The sequence below is a fragment of the Molossus molossus genome, unplaced genomic scaffold, assembly GCF_014108415.1.
Source record: "Molossus molossus isolate mMolMol1 unplaced genomic scaffold, mMolMol1.p scaffold_m16_p_6, whole genome shotgun sequence".
NCBI classification, from domain to species: domain Eukaryota; kingdom Metazoa; phylum Chordata; class Mammalia; order Chiroptera; family Molossidae; genus Molossus; species Molossus molossus.
The window spans coordinates 105,993,815-106,016,492 of NW_023425399.1; the positions used below are offsets into that span (position 1 = coordinate 105,993,815).

The 22,678-nt window shown below is 50.2% G+C and overlaps 1 protein-coding gene across 1 annotated transcript in view; it reads right to left on the bottom strand.

Moving 5' to 3' along the window:
• The window catches only part of ALPK2 (alpha kinase 2), a 107,371-nt gene that overhangs the window by 12,324 nt on the left and 72,369 nt on the right, over positions 1-22,678 (bottom strand). Inside the window, exons 5-11 of the mRNA XM_036245968.1 lie at positions 19,123-22,453; positions 15,818-15,965; positions 11,873-12,000; positions 11,729-11,764; positions 7,547-7,821; positions 5,534-5,622; positions 1,767-1,984 (exon numbers count right to left, since the gene is read on the bottom strand). Coding sequence (XP_036101861.1) covers positions 1,767-1,984; positions 5,534-5,622; positions 7,547-7,821; positions 11,729-11,764; positions 11,873-12,000; positions 15,818-15,965; positions 19,123-22,453 — 4,225 coding nt within the window. The remainder of the gene's footprint in view (positions 1-1,766; positions 1,985-5,533; positions 5,623-7,546; positions 7,822-11,728; positions 11,765-11,872; positions 12,001-15,817; positions 15,966-19,122; positions 22,454-22,678) is intronic.

Genomic DNA, 22,678 nt, shown 5'->3' on the forward strand with positions numbered 1-22,678 from the left:
GGAGGCAGCCTTGCTGTCCACCACCGTGCTAGATCCTAGGGTCCTCGTACAGAACAACATCTGACATTCGGTGGGCATACGGATAGTTCAGATTTTTCTTGGCATGATTACTTGGAAAGTGAAACAGGACTAGGAAACCCCTATGGAGGGCATGGTGCCCCGCCCAGTGCCCTCACCCTAACCACTTTCCTGCACACTGGCGCCACCTCCGGGTGCCACCCCAGCATTTCTGTGCCTGCGAACTTTCTCTGATCACAGGAACCTGCTTTGCTCAGCTTGGCTCGCCCTTGTGCAGAGGCAGCCTACCCGGTGATTAAAGGGGGTCACTCCCTGGGTGCACAGGCTCCCAGAGCTCCCCAGGAGGCGTGAGCTTCCGGGGCCCACCGTGGGAACTGGCTGTAGTATAAGGTGCCCTCCTGGCTGCCGTCCCTTTCCCTGTCACACTTCTCCACTTTCCTTCCAGTGTTTCCTGGGATCCCAAATATTTGTACTTGAACATCTGTGTGCAGGAAGGGACTAACCAGGACCGAATAAAGTTTCAATCCCCACCCAGGTCCTCTAGGGTAAATCTAAGCCGTTGGAATGTCCTGCCTGATAAGAGTAGCTTTATCCACCTGAGATCTTGTGCTATCACCTTGACCTCCGGAGAGGCTAGAGACAAAGGTCAATTTCATGTGACGGACCCGCCTCCCCCAGTGAAAACTTGGGATGGAAGGCTCACGGAGCCTCCCCGGCCGGCAGCTCTCGGGGCGCGTTGCTCTACTTCATGGCTGGAGAGGGAGGCACCGTCCCCATGGCTCCGCTGTCCCCATGGCTCCGCCAGGAGAGGACAAGTGGGTCTCCTGCCTGGCCTCGCCTGCACTCTGCCCCACGCACCTTCCCTTTGCTGACGTGAGCCTGTGTCGTTTGGCTGTAAGAACCTTAACCGTGAGTATAACAGCTTTTCTGAGTTCTGTGAGTCCTTCCAGCAAATTAATGACCCTGATGGTGGTCTTGGGGACCCCCACACTGCAATTTGACTCAGGGCTACTTCTGTGGGAAAACTAAGTATGACGTCCCCACTCCCGCCAGCAGATGCAGTCCTGAAAACGTGTGCAGGAATTAGCAACAGGCTGAGAGTTCGTCAGGGGAGCTGGGAATCCAAGTAACTAGGAAAGGCCCTTCCGCCTACTAAGAATGAACGATTACATCTTTTTTTTTTTTTTTTTATCCTCACCCGAGGACATTTTTTGATATTTTGCTCAGATAGAGTGTGTGTGTGGGGGAGAGAGAGAGAGAGAGAGAGAGAGAGAGAGAGAGAGAAACATCGATGTGAAGGGACACATCGAGTGGCTGCCACCCACACGACCCAAACAGGGCCGGGGCCAAACTGCAACCGAGGTACATGCCCTTAGTGGGAACCGAACCCGGGTCTCTCCAGACCGCAGGCCAACGCTCCAACCACTGAGCCAAACCAGCCAGGGCTGAACGATTACATCTTAATCTAACTTGGGGCGCATTGGGTTTTCACATAGACCTCTGAATCTGTGCCTACTGAGGGTGTAACAACAGAGTCAGTCTTTGGTTGCCTGTTTTCATGGGGAGGCATGGTCGGCATGAACTATTAAAATGCCCTTGAGGGCTCCGTGTGGCCGGTCATTTCCGGTTCCTCTGTCACGCCTTGTTTCTGGTGAGACAGCGGTAACACCTTCTGGTGCTGAAGGTGCTTAAAGGCACCCAGCACACTTCTTCCTCCCCAGGAACACCCCGGCCCACGCGTCCCTCACCCTGCATGTCTGTGACCAGCAGGCAGCCACCTGTTTTCTGGTACACCCAGTGCTGGAAGGTGCAGCACTTCTGACCGGCCTCCGAGTCTCTTCTCAAGAAGTTGATTTCCTTCCCGTCCCGGATGGAATACTTGACAAATTCTCCAATCAACTCCTCCTCCACCGTGGCATATGGGATGTTGTTGTTGGGCCGATGGATGAGAAAAATCGGAATGATTCTGGAAGGGAAGAGAACATGGGCACACGTCACGTTCTGAGATGGGAATGAAGTCTCTAAGGGCCTCGCCTGGAGCGGCGGGGAGCTGCAGAAGAAACCCCTGGCTTCATTCGATTTTGACTAAAAATCCCCCCAGTGACTTACTCAATGAGTAGAAGGATGTGTTTCTGTTTTTATTTATCCCTAGACTTGGTCAAAAACTCCTCCTGGAGATGGAGTTTAATTGCTCATGTAGAAATGAATGTTTCATTATAATCATATCTCAGTGACCCATTGGTCATGTGACTGTAACCCATCCATCATAGAGCCAACCTTCCATCCTTCCTTCCGTCCTTTCTTCCTTCCGTTGGGTCCACAAATCAACAGATATTTATTCAATGGCCTCTAGGGTCAGACGCTCTTCCAGACTATATTCCAGAAAACAGCAGTGAAGAGAACAGCTCTGCTCTCAAGGATCTTACATTTAATGAAGGAGACAGACAGTGAACAGGTAGACGTGTGTCACTCCGTGCTATGAGAAAACAAAGCAGGGGAGAGGAGGGAGGAGGACCAAGGTCAGGGAGGGGCTGCTGTTTTATGCAGGGAGGTCAGAGAAGACCTTGCGAATAAAGGGCGTTTGAGCAGAGAGCTGGCTGCAGGAGGTGGGGGCAGCGGGGCCCGAGGATATCTATGGAGAGAGCCTTCCAGGTAGAAGGAACACCAAATGGAAAAGGCTCTGGGGCCGGAGCGTCCTTGATGTGTTCAAAGAAGAGCGAGGAGCCGGGGGGGCTGCAGGGAGCTAGGAGAGAGGCTGTGGTAGACAGAGGGGGACAGGGCAGGAATGGAAGCCACCCTTGGGGGTGTCTGGTTGGCCATCTGAAAACTCTGCCCTTTGTGCTGCGTTGGACAAGGAGCTGTTGGAGAGTTTGGGCAAAGGAGAGACGTGATCAAACTCCTGTGTTACAGGGATCACTCTGCCACTCTGTGTGGAACAGACTGTGAGGACAAGGGCGGAAGCAGGGAGACCCGGCAGGTGGCTCTGCAGGGGTCATGGCAGCTGGAAGTGGATCGCTCTCGGAAGGCCTCGTCCAGCATTAATCCACCCGTGGTCCCACGTGCCGGGTGAGCATTTCCTACCTGCTCCTCTCGCCTGTAATGCCCACACCTCCTCCCCAGTCGCACTCCCGGCAGCTGACCCTGCTTCCTGTTCCGTGTGCAGACTCGGGCAACAAGAACAGAACGTCTGAAGCTGCCACCCCACATATTCCCCCTCCCAGGGTCTGCGCCCTACCCTCCGCCTTCCCGCCCCTCCTTTGCAGGGATCCTTTTTCTTTTTTCTTATCCTCACCCGAGGACATTTTTGCATTTATTTTCAGAGAGAAGGGGGAAGAGAGAGAGAGAGACATCAATGTGAGAGAGACATACCGACTGGTTGCCACCCACACAACCCCAACCGGGGCCGGGGACAAATGGCAACCGAGGTACGTGCCCTTAGCAGGAACCAAACCTGGGTCTCTCTGGTCCGCGGGCCGACGCTCTAACCGCTGAGCCAAACCGCCCCTGCATGACCCATCTCAGCTACTGTGGCCTGGACCCAGTCCCTCTCAAATGCTCAAGGGTATTGCGCCAGCAATTTTTCTCTCTACATCGGGCTGGGGAACGTCCAGCCCTGGGGCGCATTAAGACCCAAGAAATCAATACCAGCTAATATCACACACCTCACCTAACTAGCCTGAAAAAGTATAGCAGACTAATTTTTACGTTGAAAATTTTATATGGCCCGCAAATGATATTATAAATATCCAAACGGCCCTTGGCAGAAAAAGGTGCCCACCCACCCTGATGGCATAGCAACACCTCTACAGAGCAGGTTGACCCCACGGTCCTCTTCAACTACGGACTCGGAGCGCACATCAAAACAGCGCAGTTGTAGACGCCTCCGTCCCCTCCCCTCCCGTCCTCTCTCGAACCCCCTCAGAGTGGCCTCCCACCAAGAAGCTCGGTCGAGGCCCCACGGGCACCGTGTCGCAGAGTCTACGGTCTCACTGGCCCCCATCTTACTTGCTCCCACCGGCACGTGACTCAGTTGACCTCACTTCTTTTTTTTTTTATCCTCACCCGAGGACATTTTTTTGCATTTATCTTTAGATAAAGGGAGAGGGAGGAAGAGAGAGAGAGAAACATCGATGTGAGAGAGACACATCGAGTGGCTGCCACCCAAACGACCCCAACTGAGGCCGGGGACGAACTGCACCAAGGTACGTACCCTTAGCGGGAACCGAACCCAGGACTCTCTGGTCCGCGGGCCGATGCTCCGACCGCTGAGCCAAACCAGCAGGGCAGAACCCACTTCTTTGTGAAACACCTTCCCTCGGCCTTTAGAAACTCACTTCCTCTGGGTTTTCCTCCTGCTTCCCAGCTACTTCCTGTCTGTCTCCTCATTTCTCCCCAGCCTGGAGACCCCAGCACACCCCAGCTCAGCTCTTCTGTCTCACCCACGACTTGCTGCAGGAGAAACTTCCAGCCCACGAGCAAAGAATGATTTTTATAGATGACATTTGCCATCGATTTGTTCATAGGGAACACTAACTTTGAACCCCAATTAATTGAAATATTACTTTAAAAAGAAGAATTCCATTCTTCTCGTTAGTAAATATCAAAAATTATATTCAAGAGTTATTATTATTATATTTTAAAATCCATCAGTAAGGTTTTGTTACATAAATATCTACAGAATAGCCTCGATGTTCGCCTCTTGACTACAAGGCCCCAAATAGTTACTGTCTGGCCCTTTACAGAAAAAGTTTGCCGACCCCTGGTCTCAGGGTTTGTCTTCTGCTGGTTACTGCCTTCTCCCTCTTCATCTCCTCACTCTGCCTTAAAGCCACAGACATGAGCTTCTCTCCCTGCCCTTTAGAACAACCATCACTACCTCCCTTCGTATGGACTCTGCTCACCGTAGACCATCACCGTTCACGTGTTCACAAACTCCCCCATGGTAAGGAAGGAAAGGGGTCTCGGACAGCGGAATGTCCTAATCTTCAGAGCAGTGGGGTATTTACTGGGGTGCCAAAATTTGCTTGGGTGAATAATCAATGAGGGGCTAAAAGTAATCAGTTTCATCGATCTCTATAGGATTCCAGGAAGTGGGTATTCTGTTCCTATAACCCTGATCCCCCAATTCACTCTTTCTGGACACTACCAGACTGTGCTGTCATCACTGGACTAACCATTTTTGTAATATTCTCATGTTCTCTTGTATTTGCTTATTGTTTAGACAATGTAATATTCATGAGAGTAGACATCCTTTCTTTTCTATTTAGCATGATAGATACATTTATGAAATCCATCCATCCATCCATCCCCACATACATTCATTTAAAGAGTATGTACCAATGATCTTTTCGTAAGCCTCTGCTGACCCAGTGTAGCACAGGACAGCTTGGCTGCCCTCACAGCTACAGACAGAGACCAACTGAAATGCTCGCCCTCCTGGTCCTTCTCAGCCCTCACCCTGCCCCAAGCCCCCGCCACGTCCGAGATGGAATCCGAGAGAGGGAAACGCACTCACTCTGGCACTTCTCCGAAACCTTCCAGAGGCTGGGCTTCAGCAGCGTAGATCTTGGCGTAGCATCGGGCGGTGTTTTGAACATAGCATTCCTGTAGCACCCAACACACGGGAAATCCACGCGATTAGCGGTGGTGCTCCACCTTCCTGTGCTGCAGCACTTTAATACATTCCTCATGTGGTGGGGACCCCCAACCATAAAATTACTTTTGTTGCTACTTCATAACTGTAATTTTGCTACTGTCATGTCTTAGGCGACCCCTGTGCAAGGGTCGTTCAACCCCCAAAGGGGTCGCGACCCACAGGTTGAGAACCGCCGGATTAGGGCAATCCCGAGTTGTTTGGTAAAATTACTCAGATTTCCTAACGTGGGTCAAGCCGATGGACTCCCAAACCCATCCCCTGGTGGGGGGCACAGAAGCAACAATGACTGAAGGAGAGCTGGCCCCTGGCAGAGGAGCTCGAAGGCCTGGAGGAACCCATCCAGGTGAAGGTCAAGCGGTCTCTGGGGCCAGGCGTCCCTGAATTATAAAATTTCTAGAATTGCATGGATCGACTTCACCCCTGAACTGAGGGGACTGGCCCCTCAGCAGGAGGTCAGATAAAGCTCGGGGCTTGCTGGGTTTCCAATGCGCTCCCCGCCCCCGCCCGCCCCCCCCCCCCCTTCCGGCGGCTTTCTACAGAGGTGCAATCGGAGCTGTAAACAGTGAACATCTTGACAAGATTGCCGGCTTAGGAACAGCAAACTGGAGTGTGCTTTCCCCTCGGTAGGCATTTCTGAGTGGGAGTCCGCATGCTGGGGCAATTCCCATGCCTGGCCCAGATGACAGCTAAGGTGGAAGGGACTCTCAGTGAAGGAAAAGAAGACAGAAGGGTGGATCTGGAAGAGCATGAAATACAATTGGCAAAATCCTGCCCCGCAGAAGAGGGGCTGCCTTCATGAGCACCAAGACCCCCATGACCTACCACATCTGAGAGAACCGTGGGTGGTTCATGCTTGATGGTATCCAGGACATTCATCTAAGTCTAATCCATTCACTTTGTAGGTAAAACATTTTTAAGGGAACCTGGTTTGGAAAAGAGCTGGACTCAGCCCTCCAGCCAGCTTGGCCGGTGCTGATGTCAAGAGCGAAATACAAGGACCAATGAGAGAGGGGCGGGGAGAGGACCCATGCTCACCTCCTCTCCTCCCCTGCTGCAAGAGTTCTGTGTGTCATAGCATCGAGAGGAGGGGACTTCGCTAGAGACTCAGGTCCTAGCTGACACTGAACCAAACTCAGGAAGGCAGGAAATAGGGCAAACTCTTCTGTCCTGTCCTCCTAAATGTATCCCACCCTCCTCCTCCTCCATCCAAAACAAAACACTCCGGAAACTATTCCTGATTTTTTTTTTTTTTTTTCTTTTTATCCTCACCCAAGGATATTTTTCCATTTTTTGTACAGATAGAGTGGGAGGGAGAGAGAGAGAGAGAAACATCGATGTGAAGGGACACATCGAGTGGCTGCCACCCGCACGACCAACCAGGGCCGGGGACAAACTGCAACCGAAGTATGTGCCCTTAGCGGGAACCGAACCCGGGTCTCTCCGGACCACAGGCTGACGCTCTAACCGCTGAGCCAAACTGGCCAGGGCACTATTCCTGATTTTAGCTGTCTTTGGGGATCCTGGCATCCAGTGTAGCTTAGGACACCCCCACCTTCTAGATCATCCTGTGTCCAAGAAGATTCAAACCCTCGGGGATCTCATGGGGCTCCCTAGGAGATGATCTCAGCCCAGCTCAGAACTGGTGAGGGGCCTCCAGACACAGGCTGGGTCCCATCTGGCTGCACGAGGCCAGGAACTACTCCTGGGAGCTGAGACGTGGTCCCCAGCCCTCAGCCTGAATCCAGCAGTCCCCATATCACCACCACCCCCAAAGGGAGACAGACACCCTCTCAGAGACCCTCCCATCAATTCTGGGTCTGATTATCCCGGGTCCCTCTCACACCTCCAGTGGGTCAGGACAGGCAGACCCACCTGGGCAGCGAGATCGTAGTTCCTCTGGATGAGCTCATCGTTGTTTCTGGTCCCGTAGGCAACTGCGTTGTGCACCTTGAGCACGCAGGCGTGGCCGGGCTGGAAGACCGGCATGAGGCCCTGCATCACTTTGCTGCGGAAGGCTTTTCGGTGGACGCCCTCTCCGAAGTGCAGCTCCTCCGTGGCGATCTGGCCTCGCAGGCGGTCCCCAAAGTAGCTGTCATGGAGGAAGTCTTCTTTGAAGATAAGTTGGCTGAATTCAATCTCTTCATATCCTAAAACATAGCTCAAATTCAGTCCTACACTGCATCTTGCTCAGGGACCATCTCCCTCTCTCATCTTTGAGCTATGCCTCTGCCAGGAGTTAAACATGGTTTCCTCTTCCAGGTTCTACAGGTCACCCTTGTCATTGTCCCTGTGTGGGAACATTGGTTAACCAAGGAGCGGGATTGGGGGATATCTGCAGATCAGTGTAAGGCCCAGTGGGTCAGATAAGGGGTGGAAGATCAGTTGAAACAAAGTTGGGGAGGCCAGGAAAAGAATTGTACACAGATCTGGAAAATATATGCAGAACCATGAGAGGTAATTCAAGGTACTTTGAAAAGACAGGTGACATGTAGAAGAGAGAGGACTCATGGTACTATCTGATAGACTGATGTTTCTCAACCCTTTTTCATCTTTTCTCCTAATTGCTCCCAAAGAATTTTAATAGCACAAATGTACTGCATGTCTATTTATGTACTTTATATATATTTGTGCTTTATTTATTTTTTCTTTATTGATTTAAGAGAGAGAGAGAAAGGGAGAGAGAAACATTGATGAGAGAGAACATCGACTGGCCGCGTCCTGCATGCCCCCCACTGGAGATCAGGCCCACAGCCTGGGCATGTGCTCTGACTGGCGACCTCGTGGTGCGTGGGTCAATGCTCAGCCACTGAGCCATACCGGCCGGGCTATGTCTGTCCTTTATACACACACAAAATGTTTTCTTGCCTCCCAAGAACCAATGTTGCCCTCTTGGGGGAGATAGTGCCTCTTGAGAATGCCTGTGGAAGCTGTAAGAAATAGGTAGACAAAAACCAAACCAAACCAACCAATCAAAATAAGTAAAAGGAACTGCCTGGGGAGAAATTGGAAAAGGGTAGAAAGATTTTGGATTTATCTGTAAAAGGAAAAGTAGAATTATTTTTTGTTTTCTAGCAGTTGTTTCCGAGTTGGTTCTGCACACGTTTCAGTTGGCAACACATTCAATCAGAATGTTCCACTTCAATCTAGAGTTGACCAAGGCAGACTCCTGATTGGCTGAGAGAAGAAGTGGGAGGGCTTTCAATGAAATAAGATTGTTTTGATGTTTTTTAAATGCCTTCCACTCCTCAAAGTCATTGAAAACTGTCATTGTTCTGAATGTTTAAAAGAAGACATCATGGGTCGTGTGAAAATCTATTTAGAATCACTAGAGAAATATTTTTCTCTTTTTGAAAAAGTATTTACAAATATTTACACATTTTAAGAGCAGTCTATGACTGATGCTAGCTATTAAAATTACAAGGAGGCTGAAACTCTTCTTCAGGGTGTTGAGTAATGTCTGGGCCTAGATGTTGCCAGAAAGAAAGAAAGGACAGGTGGGGGATTCCCCAACAGAACAGGTGGGTAAAGCTGCCACAGAAAGGACGCTCAGAGGGCGCCCAGAGTTGCACCTGCCCTGGGTTTCTGCAGAGACCTGGGTGGAGCCCCAGCAGAACACAGCAAAGGGGATATTTTCCCAGGTAAACTTGAGGGAGACAGTTGTATCACAGATTTCATCCTGTGCAATAGAACCAGGAAAACAATTTTTTAAATTTATGGAGAAGAGTATAGTTTTTTAAAGTTAAATTTAGAAATGAGATAACAAAATGGAGAGGGAATACCTTTTATATAACCCAAATTTTCTCGATTTGGGCTATATAATTTCATTTTAACAGTCTGGCACCTAATACCACTTAAGAAATTACACACACACACACACACACACACATATATATACATACACACGCACATATATATATACATACACACACACACATATCTATACCTATATATACATATATATATCAGAGCCCAATAAATATAAACTATATTTACTATAGCTGTTTTCCTTCAAAATCCCAAAGTTCAATTATTCTTAAAAGTAAAAAGTTTGTGCACTTTATGCTTAATTTAAGAGTCATCAAATTTAATATTCCAGGCTATATGCTTGGAAATAGCAAAGAATTTTTTGCACAGTACTATATATGGTATCATTAACAACCCAGTCTTTAATTTCCAACTGAAGCATCTACTTAACAAAGATTTTTTAAAAAATTGTTTAAATAAGAAATCTCAGGAGTTTTCTTTGAAAGTTCTGTGCACTATCATTAAGTTGTTCTAGTTTGTGTTTTATTTGGACCATCATTCATTTTGGGCTTTCCCGTGAGCTTAGTTTTATTAGTTTGTTCATTAGAGACCAACTTGTAAAATGTTATTTGTTCTTCCTCTAGAGAATTAAGCTAGTGAAATGTTTAGTGAGAGAGATTCCCTCCAAATGAAAACCATGACAGTCATTTGAAACATCTCCATCAGAAAGTGGAAGGGGGGGGGGTAGGGGAGGGCACTGAAATTGGAGCTACAGTCTCAGGCAGAAGCTGGAAGAAGGTGATGTCATCGGGGTCTAGACCCAAACCCTTGGATCAGATCGCAGGCTCTGCAACAGGGGTGCCATTTCCACCAGGGGCCGGTAGCTCATCCCCACTGGGGTCTCATTCCTGACTGGTAAAACCTTGCGAAGTGAGTTTCTGCAAACCTAAACTAATGAGATGACAGCGAGTATCTGGGGTGTGACAACCAAGCAAAGCCAAGAAGTTGATGAAACAGAACTACCCTTCTTCCGAAGGTCGTTTTGCTTTCTGAAAAGTCAGAAGGAAGGATGCTCTTTTGCATATTTTGACTCTTGGAGAGAGAGGAGCAGAAGGCGAGGAAGAATTTAAAATGAGACCACAAGTACAATGCACAGTGGAGACAGGTGATTGGTCAGCATTTGGGTGGGTTTGCGAAGAGTCTGTCTCTGCGTTTGCTGTCTTGATACATATCACAATGTTTGCTGAAGCATTTCAGAGTCAAGGAGCCTGACCCTTGCCTTTCACGTGCTGAATGTTACTGTCTTGATGGTCTTCACTGTCTTGTTTTCAAAGATTTCAGCTATTTGCTTTACAAACCAGCATGTAATACAAAATCATTTTAATGATCAGAATTTTATTCCTATTTCTCCTAAGAGTGACCAAGTGCCCCAAACTGTGCCGAGAGCCTTGGAAACGTGAGGTGAGGGGGGCTGGGAGGTGCTCCATCCGCTCCCTCCAGCCCCTTAGAGCTAATTGTGGGCATCTCTTCCCAGGTCTGCATTCCTGCTTGGTCACATTGTCAGTTTAAAATTGGCCACGGTGAGAGTATTTACACCACAGAAATCAGAAAACTATATAATTCAACCCCCACCCCCGCACCAAGGCATGTTGTTAAAAATTTACCAGCACACTAGCAGGTGGGGTGGGCATATGTGTGGGAACAGGTAATTGTCCCTAAACAGGACAAGCAGGGACTCCACACAATTGTATCAGTGGTGGCTCAGGGGCAGTGGGGTGCTCAGGAGCGGGGCCAGGCTGTTGCTACACTATGTGTACACACGTGCCAAAGGAGACCGGAAAACCCATCTTTCATTTGCATGCAGATGAGTGGGGTTTTTCTCCTAGAACCTGGCTCTCTTTGGGAGTCTGCTCAGCTCAAAGTGAAAAGTAAACAGAAGAACCAAAACATGTCATATACATGCCAGAGGCTGAAAAATTCCACGCAGATGGCCGAATGCTAGTCTGATGCTTAAAGGGAGAAGTGTAACCCCAAACTCGCCCTCCACATGTCCCCAGCAACCACCCACTACAGGCTGATCTCTCTCATAAATGATACTCTTCTGGATACTCCTGGCCTAGAGAACTTACAATCGGCCTTACAATCGGGTTGACATGGCTCATGGATTTTCATTCACGTCTCAACCATCCCTGAGCTCTGTCTTATTTGGCTAGAAGAGTCCATAGGACTATCGCTGCTTCCATCGACTCAGGAGTTAGTTCATGCTTTACGTGTGCCCACTCCCTTGACATCCCACTCAGACCAGCTTACCTTTCCTATCCTGGGGACTGGAAAGTTGTTTGAGAACTGAAAGAAGATACAGAACAGAATGCCTTTAGTAAAAATGAACACTCTTGACTGGTAGGGGCTGGGGGGGGGGTCTCATGTATTGGAAACTGAGGAGCTGAGGTTTACCTTCAGCAGTGAGGTCAAATTCAGCAGTCACTTTTCCATAACTGTTCTTGAGGCAGCAGTAATAGAGGCCCTGGTCCTTCTGACTGGCTTGAACGATGACCAAGGACACAATGGAGGTGTCTCCTGCACTGAAGGGGGCGCATGAACATTGGCACGTGTCATCATTCTGAACTACATTTTCTAAGGTTCCTTAGACCTAACGTTTGCAGCCAATGAGCTGGCTCGAGGACAAGACCGTGGCAAGCTGTTTAAATCATTTGTTTATCTGCAGCGGACGATCAGCACAATTTTGATTTAACACTCTCCCATAGACGATATTAACACACATAAACATTTGGGAGGGGTGACTGTCATTAATAAAACACAGGACTAGAATTGTGAATTCGGGGGCTGATCAGAATTGACCTCTGTTACGTTACTAATCCAGGGGACTTGTGCTTGAAGGAAACCTCAAAACTTCAAACCCAGACCCCCTAAGGGACAAGAGAAAGGGAGTCTTTGCTGTTTATAAGTGACTCATGGCTGAGAACTCTTCTAAATAGTGCCCTCCCCTAGGGAATACCTTTCTTCCATCCATCCACCCAGCCAACATTAGCTTGTCCTGAGGATGACATGAAATAGACCTTTAAGTGATTAGCACCGTGCCTGGCACATACCAAGTGGTCAGTACACAGTAGCTGTCACCATCGTCATCATCATCATCATCATCATCGCTAGTTTTTCCATTCATAACACAATGCTTGGAACTTAATAAATCAGACTACATCCTGGATTCAAGGGATTCATGGCTGAACGTGGACTGGAGAAGCCCAGTAAGAAGGGGAAGGTTTCCCGGCAAGGCTGGAGACACAGAGAGTCACAGAGGGACCTGTTGATGAGCACAGTGTTTCTGTCCCTGACAGGGGCACTCGAAATCCACCAGACTGGCCGGGGATTGACCCAGAAGAACTGTCTCATGAACATCTTCCTTGCAGCCCAGAAACTTGGAGGCCATTTTCTGTTTTCGTCCGTCATTCCCACCTGAGGTCTTCTGGGAGCAATTACTTAGGCGTCAGAAAGGCCTGGATTCAAATCCTAAGCTGACCTTGGGCACGTCACCTCGTCTCTCACCCTCAGTTTCTCGTCTGGGAAAGAGGAAAGAGCAGGCACGTGAAACCTTAGCACAGGGTGGGGCCCGGTGAGCAGTCCGGAGCCGTTAGCATGGGTTCGCTGCCGCGTGCCCAGTACTGGGGAATTCAGTGATTAATTAATTTTTAAGGCATGGTCCTTGCCCTTGAGGGTCTTCCAATCTGGGAGGCGATGAACGAACAAAAATACTAATATGAACTGTGGAAAGTGAGAAGAAGTATCTTGTACCTCTTTGAATCAACACGGAAAAGCTCAGTTTCTCATCCGGTTCACTTGTCAGCAGCAAATCCTTTACAATTAGGGGAAGAAATGGACAAATGCAGGAAGGGCCAAGCTGGGAGCCAAATGCAAAAGAAACCTGTGCTGTGAGTGGGGTCCAAGTAACACCGATAAAAACCAAACTGGCTGGAGGCCTTCCCAGAAAACCCCATCACCCATCACTGCCCTAGGGAGCCAGGGGGCTGGTAGCATCCACTGCGCAACATCCAGTCTGGGCTGAGAAGTCCTCGGGTATCCTTCCTACGGCCAACCCTGCTTGTTAGGCAGGAATGGCGTGGCCCGTGCGCTGAGACATTGCTCAGCTCTCGCCAGTCCCCTCCAAGGGGCCAACTAAGCCCAGCGCACTCTGGTTACAGGAAGGTCCCGATGGCCCAGACAGCACTGGAGGGTGCCAGCTTGAGACCTTCACGGAACCGAGGCGTGGCAGAAGCCCTCGGAGGAAGCCGCCACTTTCTTCTTCTTGGTTTCCTCTGAGTACACTCACTTTTCCTGAGCCTCGAGCAGGTGTCCTGACACCTGATCTCCGCACTTCACTTGTTAAGGAAAAGAGTCCAAAACTTGGGGACAAAGGCAAAAACATGGTTGCATGTGCTTTGTATGTCACTGTTCATCGGGCTACCCAAGGGGCATTTAATAATAGAATGCGCCCGTGTTTCACTTTGCTATTTACTGTTTGACTAGAACTCACCCAGACATTCTTAAGTTGGAGCTTCTAGGATTCTGTCCAGGAGCAACGATAACCCCCAAGGTTTATTACCTGTCAAACATTGACCAGTTTTGTACGTATTTGTAAACCTCTATTAGCATTCTTTTTGCCTGATTGACTAGATAAATCTCCATTGCTCAGAGGCTCCTTGGAACAGCTCTGCCTCTCTCTGGCCCCTGGTTATTTACTGAGGTGAAGAAGATCTTTGCTACAGGTCCCTATTACATCTGCTGGAGGAATTTCAACTTTCTGAAAATTACATCCTGACAAAGGCGGTGAGATATTCATGGAGGGATGTTGTAGGGGAAACGCTCAACTGGAACTGGGGGTTGAAAAGAATGTGATAACATCTGAAACCCCACGTGAAACAATGGAAATGGTCTCCTGATAGACAAAGGAATTATGCCTGCCAAATATTCTCAAGTGTTAGCAGAGAGAAGACCAATGGCTATGCCTCATCCAGACAGTGTCTCGAAGAAGACAGGAAGCAAACAGCGCTGAGACCTGGGCGGCCTTGGCCACATGTCATCAGTAAAAGCATGACACCAATGCTATAGGCCACCCGGAGGGAGGTCAGGCTTTCTAAAGACGCCTCAAAAGGAAAAGGAACTGAAAGATTCAGGTGCCGATTCTGAGTTTAGAGCAAAGCTGCAGAAAACGCTGACTAATGGCGCTTGGCTGGCGGCTACAGAAAGCACTTTAAGTGGATCATTAGTAATTCTTTTTGATAAAGCTCTAGAGAAGAAATAGCCTTGATGTGAAAACCAAGCCATTGTTTCTCCATTCTAATTCCTCCGAAGCCAGCGTAAGACAAGGGTAAGGATGACACTTCCTTGCATCGATCAGTCCAGCGAGGTTTTCTGCAGCTCAAATCCTCCATAGTCGCATCAGGGACATTAACTTCCAGACACATATTCCAAACAGACCTGTTCAATTTAATTATACCGAAACTCAGATTTTTCTCACTTTTTCAGTCTATGTGTGACTGGATTAAGGGGATAGGAACAGCTCCCGTGACTCAGGGAGCTGAGCTAGGACCTCCTTCGGCAGAAAGAAGCTTCTAGGAATCGTTGTGGGTTATGCTGGTTTCCATCAAACCAGGTAATCTGTTTCTAGAATGATCCACACCTCCTCAGGTGTGTCAGATGAAGCTCAAGTTCATCAGTTCTCTTAAAGAAGCACTTCTTGCTAGAAAGGTGCTTCAAGAAGCCATTAGCCTGGTTCACCCCACACGGGCACTCTGGGCATTGACTGTCACTCTCGTCACTGCCCACCTGTCCCCTGTAGCCTCGGGCCCCAGACTAAAGCTGGTTTCCCATGTCAGCAGCAGCTACCTTTCTGCAACCACATGGACTGTCTTCTCCTTTCGATTCACCTTCTTCACTGTGTACGACCTTTGTCAGGCTGATGGGAATTTGTGAAACAGAAAACAGCCAAATTCACAGACATGCAGAAGGAAACTCTGAAGTCCTGGATGACAGACTGCACACTAGAGGCAATCTGACATATTCCCCTACATGGAAGGAAAGTGTACCGATTTAAAAATTTTTAAATGTCATCTAAAGATTGTCAATTACATTTTTAAATATAATGAAAGGTTTTATGATTTCCTAAGGCCACAGAACTTAATGGTGGCAGAGCCAGAGCCAGAACCCACCATTACGTCCCCTGTTCAGACACCTGTCTTCCATTACTTACTCTTCTTAGATACTTTTGGTGTGGAATTTCTACTCCAATTCCCCTTTTCACTTCTCAGATGTATCATCTCATTTTAGAACTATGTTGTGAAATAAGCAACAACCATGAAACGTATCAAGGAACAAATACTGCACCTTCTCTGCACTTGGGCTATTGACTTTGAATCTTTTGTCCACCAGATAGTAGAATCTTCATGAATTTCTGCAAACTGGCAGGTTAATCTTACGTTTCCAGAGTGGTCGGGGAACATCTCAGCTTGGATCTTTTTCAGTAATACCGGAGCTAGAAATGAGAGATTGGCAAGTCAGTGTTCTTGTAACAGTTGCAAAGAGCTTAACAGTGAGCAAAAGACTTTCCCATTTCATCTCACTTAATTCTCACAATGATCCCAAGAGACAAGGATAATAATTATGGCCCTCAATTTATGGATGAGAAAACCGAGTGTGACTTGCTTAAACACTAGGAAAATGAACAAATCAATCTAATTACTTTTCATTACTTGAAACTCTGTGAGTAAGGTCTGTAATGCACACTGTGAACTATAACGTAAGTGTAACCAGTGGACACAGATAATAGTGTGGTGAAGGCGGGGTGGGGCAGGAGTGGGGAGTAGGAGGTCAGTGGGTGGAGGAAGGGGTACATCTGTAATACTTTCAACAATAAAGATACATTTTTTTAAATAAAAAAAAATAAAGGTTAAAAGAAGAGAAATTTGTTTCGAAGGTAGGAGGAGTCTGGTTTTGGATACCTAGTTCATAGGATCTGGTTCAAAGAAAGATGCTTTTGAATGATCCCCGGGTGGTCCAGAGCAAAATCAGAGCTGGGGACTAGGGAGTAAAATAAAGTTCGGATCATCCAAATACACGTGGTCGAGCCCTCAGATGTAAAAGGCCACTCAACAATAGTTATTTGCTGAGAAGCACTTATCATCTTTCCTCTCATTTCCATTGGCTTTGCTGAAGGTTGCAGTCAGGTCTGATATCAATTTCATTAACAAAAGAGAAGTGTCTACTGGAATGAAATAGGAGCAATAAGGAAACGATTCCCAGAGTTGGGAGGAGACCTTGGAATATCGCTTTTAAAAATTAGGGATGAGAGCGCCACAAACTGGGCAAACATGTAATTACTCAGGGCAGCCACTGGGAGGCAGCATAGACATGAGAACAAGACAGGATGGAAGACCCAGCCAGGTGGTCAGAATCACTTGGCAGGCAAAGAGGTTACTGGAAATGTGTCTGTTGGTTAGGAACCAAGTTCCATAACTCCGCAGCTTTGGTAATATAAAATATTATATAATCCCCAGCCAAGACAAAAGCCATCACTACTGATGCTGCTTGCTCTGTCCCCTCAAATTCCTCTGCTATTGTATAGTCATGTTAAGCGTGCCTGCCATCTCTCCTTGATGCCAACAGACACTTGGATAACAGAATTTATATTTATAGACTTATTTTCTTCCCAGGCAGGGATAATGGGCTGGTTGGGTAATACATTCTTGAACCGGTGAGTAGTGGAGGGTACCAACAGTATCATGGCAGATGGAGAAAACAAGCCAAGTGTGGATTGACGGCAATCCCCGCTTCCATTCATTTGGCTGTGCTGGGTGTTCAGGGCCACAGTCTCCAACTCTTGGTCCTGAGTCCTGACCAAGCTCAGCTCCTCTGGGACACATGCCTTCAAGGCCCCTCCCAGCACTGTGCGGTGGCAGTTTGCATGGGTGACTTGTGGAGACCTGGACGTTCCTAAGGTTGCCAACCCCTCCCCCGCCTGTGCTGGATGCAGAGAGAACTGGGGCACAGAGGAAAGGGCATAGCATGAGCGTGGGACTACATGAGGGGGTCTGAGAGATGCAAAGCTGACTTGGACAAGAGGCCTCGGGGCTTTGGAAAGGAGCCCTGTCTGTCTGTCTGCTGGGACAGAGGGACCAGTGCAAATGAAGGCGCTAAGAGGAGGCCTGGGAGTGTAGTTGCACTACATTTGAAATGTTTGATTTCTTTCAGAATCATCCAAGTCATCCCCCACCCCCAAGTCCTACCTCACCAGGTCACGGTGTGAGGGTACCATCCCTCCCCAAAGGTGTACCCCATCTTTGCCGCGCTTCGAGCTCAGGGAGGCTGTGTGGCAGCTGAGAGAGATCAAACCCTCCAACAGCATGTGGCTATTAGAGGGTCCTTTTCCCTGTGGGTGACGGGAATAACCACAGACAAGCATTCCAAATAGATTGTTTCCATCTGGACAAACCCACTTTCGAGATCTTTGAAAACGTTGCTTCATTCCCTTTAAATGTGCTGAAAAACATATCCTAGCAACCTGGTTGGATCCCTCCACACTCTGGAAGGTGCTTTGCATTCAGTCCTCTCTGAACAGGGCTGGGGCCCATGGATGTGGCTGGGGAAGGACAAGCCCAGGCAGTCTGCGGCCCCTGCCCTGGAGCTAAGGGGCCGGAGCACTCTGCTGCAGCTCAGAGGACTCGCCGGCTGCGGTACCTTCCTGCTAACCTCCACCTGGTTGCACAGCGGGCTCTGAGCCTCTCGTGGTCTGAAACCGGGAATGGACACCCCCAGAGCCTTTACACTCAAAGTGGAGGGGGAGTTGGAAAGAAATTTTATGCTCAAATTTGGAAGGAAACCCAATGTTCCATGAAGCCATTTTTAATGAAAATCAGGGACTAAAGAAGAGACTCCCAAATTGTGTCTCAATGCTTGTTTCTGGAAATCCTGCTCAGTGTGTGGTCTATTTAATTACACTAATTAGCTATGCTGATTAATGCTTCTGCTTGCCTTTTAAAAATATTTTTTAAAGGGTAATTAAACAAAAGGGCATCCTAATCTCACTCCCTCAATTAAACATCCCCACAGGCAGTCCTGGCCAGTTTGGCTCAGCGGTTGGAGGGTTGGCCCGAGGACCAGTGAGTCTCGGGTTCGATTCCAGTCCAGCGCACAGACCTCGGTTGCAGTTCGTCCTGGCCCTGGTCCGGTGATGCGGGAGGCAACCAGTCGATGTGTCCCTCTCATATGGATTATCAATGTTTCTCTCTCCCTTTCTCTCCCCCTCTCTCTCTCCCATGCTATCTGAAGATAAATAGAAAAATATGCTTGGGTGAGAACTGAAAAAAAAAAAAAACCCACAGGCAGCCTTCTGAGAGGCACTCCCCACAGATCGGCTGGGAACTCGTTACACCATGTCTCAAGCCCACGTGGACGCGTGGACTCGGACACGCTGGAGCTGGAGCTCGCTGTGTGCCGTTAACCGCCCTCTGGGGGATTCCGAGGCCGCCGCCTCTGAGAACCAGGGGTGTATGCTGAGCCAGTGGGCCACAGCCATGGCATCAGTGCCCACCTGGTCAGCACTCACCTGGCTGCCAAGGCCTCAGGGGCCAGGAACGCCACATCTGGTCGACAAACCCGAGTTTTAACAGCCATAGAAAGCAACAGAGCCTCACCTTTGCCTTCCCTTTTGCAAGGTGGTTTCGTGGGGTCTTTTTTCTCATCTGTGCCTGATACCGACGTTTCGAGTTTAGGGATCTTTGTAGGGAAGCTCGAGTTCTTTCTGGCTTTTTCCCTCTGTTCCAACCTCAGCCTCAGGGCGGCCACCTTGGACAAGATTTTCTTCTTCACGCCCTCAGTTAAGTGTCCACTTCTCGCGATTTCTTGCTTCTTCTTGACCTCCTCCCAAGCAGGTACTGGGGACCTGCCGGTCTGGGCTGCCATGGAACTGGGCCTCTCCTCCCCCGACTCCCTCCTGTGGCCCAGGGCGGGGACCCGGTGACACGGGTCCCTCAGTGTCTCAGGAGCTGTCTCTGATGCACATTCTCCTGAAACAAAGGCCGAAGTCACTGCAGGGGAGCTGGATGCACTTGCGGGTTTGGTTTCTCCGCTTTGGGGCACCCCCATCTCAGGCTCCTCGATCTTGTGGCTTATTGAAAAGCCTGTGGTGTTTCCTTCAGGAGAAGAAGCACAAGGCAGCTGAGTAAGGCCCCTGGGAGAGAGCGGCTGGTTCCCACCCTCTGCCTCTCCCCTCTCCTTTGAGTCAGAAAACGCGTGTTGATGGTTTCTGGGCTCCACTGTGTGGTTCTCGGGGACGTCATGAATTTGACCTGTGGCACTGTCTGTGTCAACTCCAACAGATGTCCGAGTCAGGACTGCAAGCCCGCTAGAAAGAGGCGAAGTGGGGAACACAGCACCTGCTCCGTCCTCCTCCCTCAGCTCGGCGCCCCCCGAGCCCCACTCACGGCCTTCCTGTGCCTGGCTTCCGCTGCACCCGCGGGGAACTGTCGCCCCACCTTCATCGGGGCGTAGGACCCGCAAAGCGGCCAGCTGGACTTCCCCTTGGGCTTCGTCGTGTCCACATTGCTCGGCCCGCCCCCTCTCACGGGCTTCTTGGTGTCGGCTGGTGCTGTGTTCACTTGGAATGGTCTCCCTGCTTGGCTGGGGGCCGGGGCCTGGAGGGGTGGCCGGTCGGACCTCCACGCTCTGGCCCAAATTTCCATCATTCAATTTCGCCTCCTCTCTGAAGGCCCCCAGGGCGGATTCGGGAGGCTCCCGGGCTCCCACCCTGGCCGACTCCCCCACGACGGCTTCCTCGGGATCCACGGAGGACTCGAGGACGTCAGGGTGGCTCAGGAGCTGCTTGAAGAAGGCGAGGTGAGCCACACTGCGCTGCTTTTCCTCTTGGGTTTGACTCGCGTTGTTGACACCCCCCTGCCCTCCAGTGTTGGGAGCCTCCGACGGCTGATCTGTGACGCCGTCATCTATGGGGTCCACAGACGACCCCAGGAACCGGGGTTGGCGCAAGTACCGGGAAGAAAGACAGCTCCAGTGTGCACGCCTGGCTGGCTTTTTACCTTCGTGGCTGTCTCTGTCATCAGCAAGGCCTGAGCCCGACTGAGCCTCAGCCTGGGCACCGCCAGCCGGTGCTGCAGGTTCAGAGTGGGCCCGGTCAGGCCCAGCAGCTACAGCCCAGAGCCCGTCAGGAGGCATGGCACCAGCTTCTGACCCCTCGGACTCAGAACCGGTTGGCTGTCTTGGGGGCCAGACCTCGGAAACAGAAGCTGCTCGAGCTATCGTCTCGGGCTCGTCGCCTGCTCCCCAGTGTCCTGGCCCGCTCTCCTTAGACGGCCCCAGGAGGACCTGAGAGGGAGGTGGGACACTGCCCACGGCGTGACTGTCATCATCCTCGGGAGTTTTAGCCTCCAGGCCTGAGCTCTGCCTTCTTTCCCCTCCGGAGTTTGCCGACGAGTGGTCCCAGGGCACCGGGGTCGTTTCCCCTTGTGCAGCGGACGTCGTAGGCCAGCTTTCCTGGGGACTGTCTTCGGGAAGAGAACCCTGGCAGGGCCGGCTCTCCTGCTGCATCCTCTGTGTGGCTTCACTTCCTTTCCCCTGGGCATCCTCTTCGAGGCTCCTCTTGTCTGCTCTGCCCACGGCCTGGCTCTTCTCTGCAGACTGGGTATCAATCTGAAGAGGGGAACTGCTACAGAAACCTCCCTCTGGGACGGGGGGGACACAGACATGGACCTCTGGTCCCCTGGGAGCCGGGCAAAGCTCTTCGGGAGATTCGCTGGTGGAGCCATTTAACAAAGGACCCGACTGTACGCTGGGAGGAAGCAGAAAAATATTCCCATCTGGTACCTGAGATGAGCTCTCGTCAGGGCCATCTGCATGGCTGTTCTCGGCAACTGAAACGGGGAGGGATTTGGCTGGGTGGACTTCGGTGGCAATGGTACCAGTTGGTGTGTCCTCACTCTCCCTGGTCACCTGAAGACACTCAGGATGAGCAGTTGATGTTGTTGGCGTCTCCTGAGGAGACCTCACGACTGAGCTGTGACTGGCTGGCGAGCCTGTGGTGTCCAGGGCACTGGTACTGGGGCTCTCGGCACCTTCTTTACACCACACAAAAGAATTCTCAGCAGACAGAGGGTGTCTTTCCTCCAGCCCTCCTGAGACACAGGGGATCGGCCTCTCCTGTGCTGTGGAGGCCAGCGTGGAGGCGGAATCCTGCATCTTGGCTAGATGTTCCCCTGGGGACCCTTCGCTGGCTTTTTGAGACATGTTCCAGGTGAGAGTGTTGCTAGGAGCAGGAGACACAACTGAGTTTCTCCCCTTGTTGCTTTTGCCTGTGGACGGTGGAGGCTCAGAACCTCGTGTCTGGAGAACAACATCCAGTGTCCTGTCATCAGGAAAACAAAGATCAGACACTTTGCCTTGACCTTCTGCCAGCTCTAAGTCCATGGAGCAAACTCCTTGAGGCAAATATTTATGAACTGGGGATCCAGCAGGAGAATTCATGGTGTCACCTGTTCCTTGGTCACCTGCTTCCAGAAGCTCCGTCAAACACTCGGCTTCTCTGCCCCCTGGCCCATGGCACGCAGCTTCCCGGGTGGAGACCATATCTTCAGGTACAGGGGGGACAACAGAGAGAGCCTGGGGCTCCCCAGGGTCATTGCAGCCCTCCTGGGGGAGACACACTGACAGCTCCCAGGGGGACACAGTTGCATGATTGACTTCTGGGAGGTTCGGCTCATGTCCTGGACCTTCCCAGGAATGTCTAGGTGTGTTGTCTTCTCTGTCTTTGTTTTCTTTGTGCTGTGGGCCTTGAGTACAACCTTCTGTCTCCAGGTATTGGGCCAATGATGCATGTTCCTCATCGATTCCCCCTAAGTCGGGGAGGGACTGTGATGTGGTCCTGGTGAACGCAGACCCCTCCCCGGCAGGTTCTGAGAAAGGTGGCATTTGGCTGGGACAGAGTCGTTCCCTGAGTGTCTCCTGAGTTTGCACCTAGAAGATGAAAAGTGTGTTAATGGAATCGCTCCTGGGAGAGCCCACAGTAGGCATGACCACAGTCGGGAGAGTGTTCGTCCTCGAGAACTGGGACATGGACAAGAGGAGCCCAGGAATGATTGAAATCTGAACGTTAACCCCCAAACCCACTCTCACTATTAGAGACTTCCTAGAGAAATGCACATTTAAGGAACTGTGTGTTCCAGGGGACCCCTGGTCCAA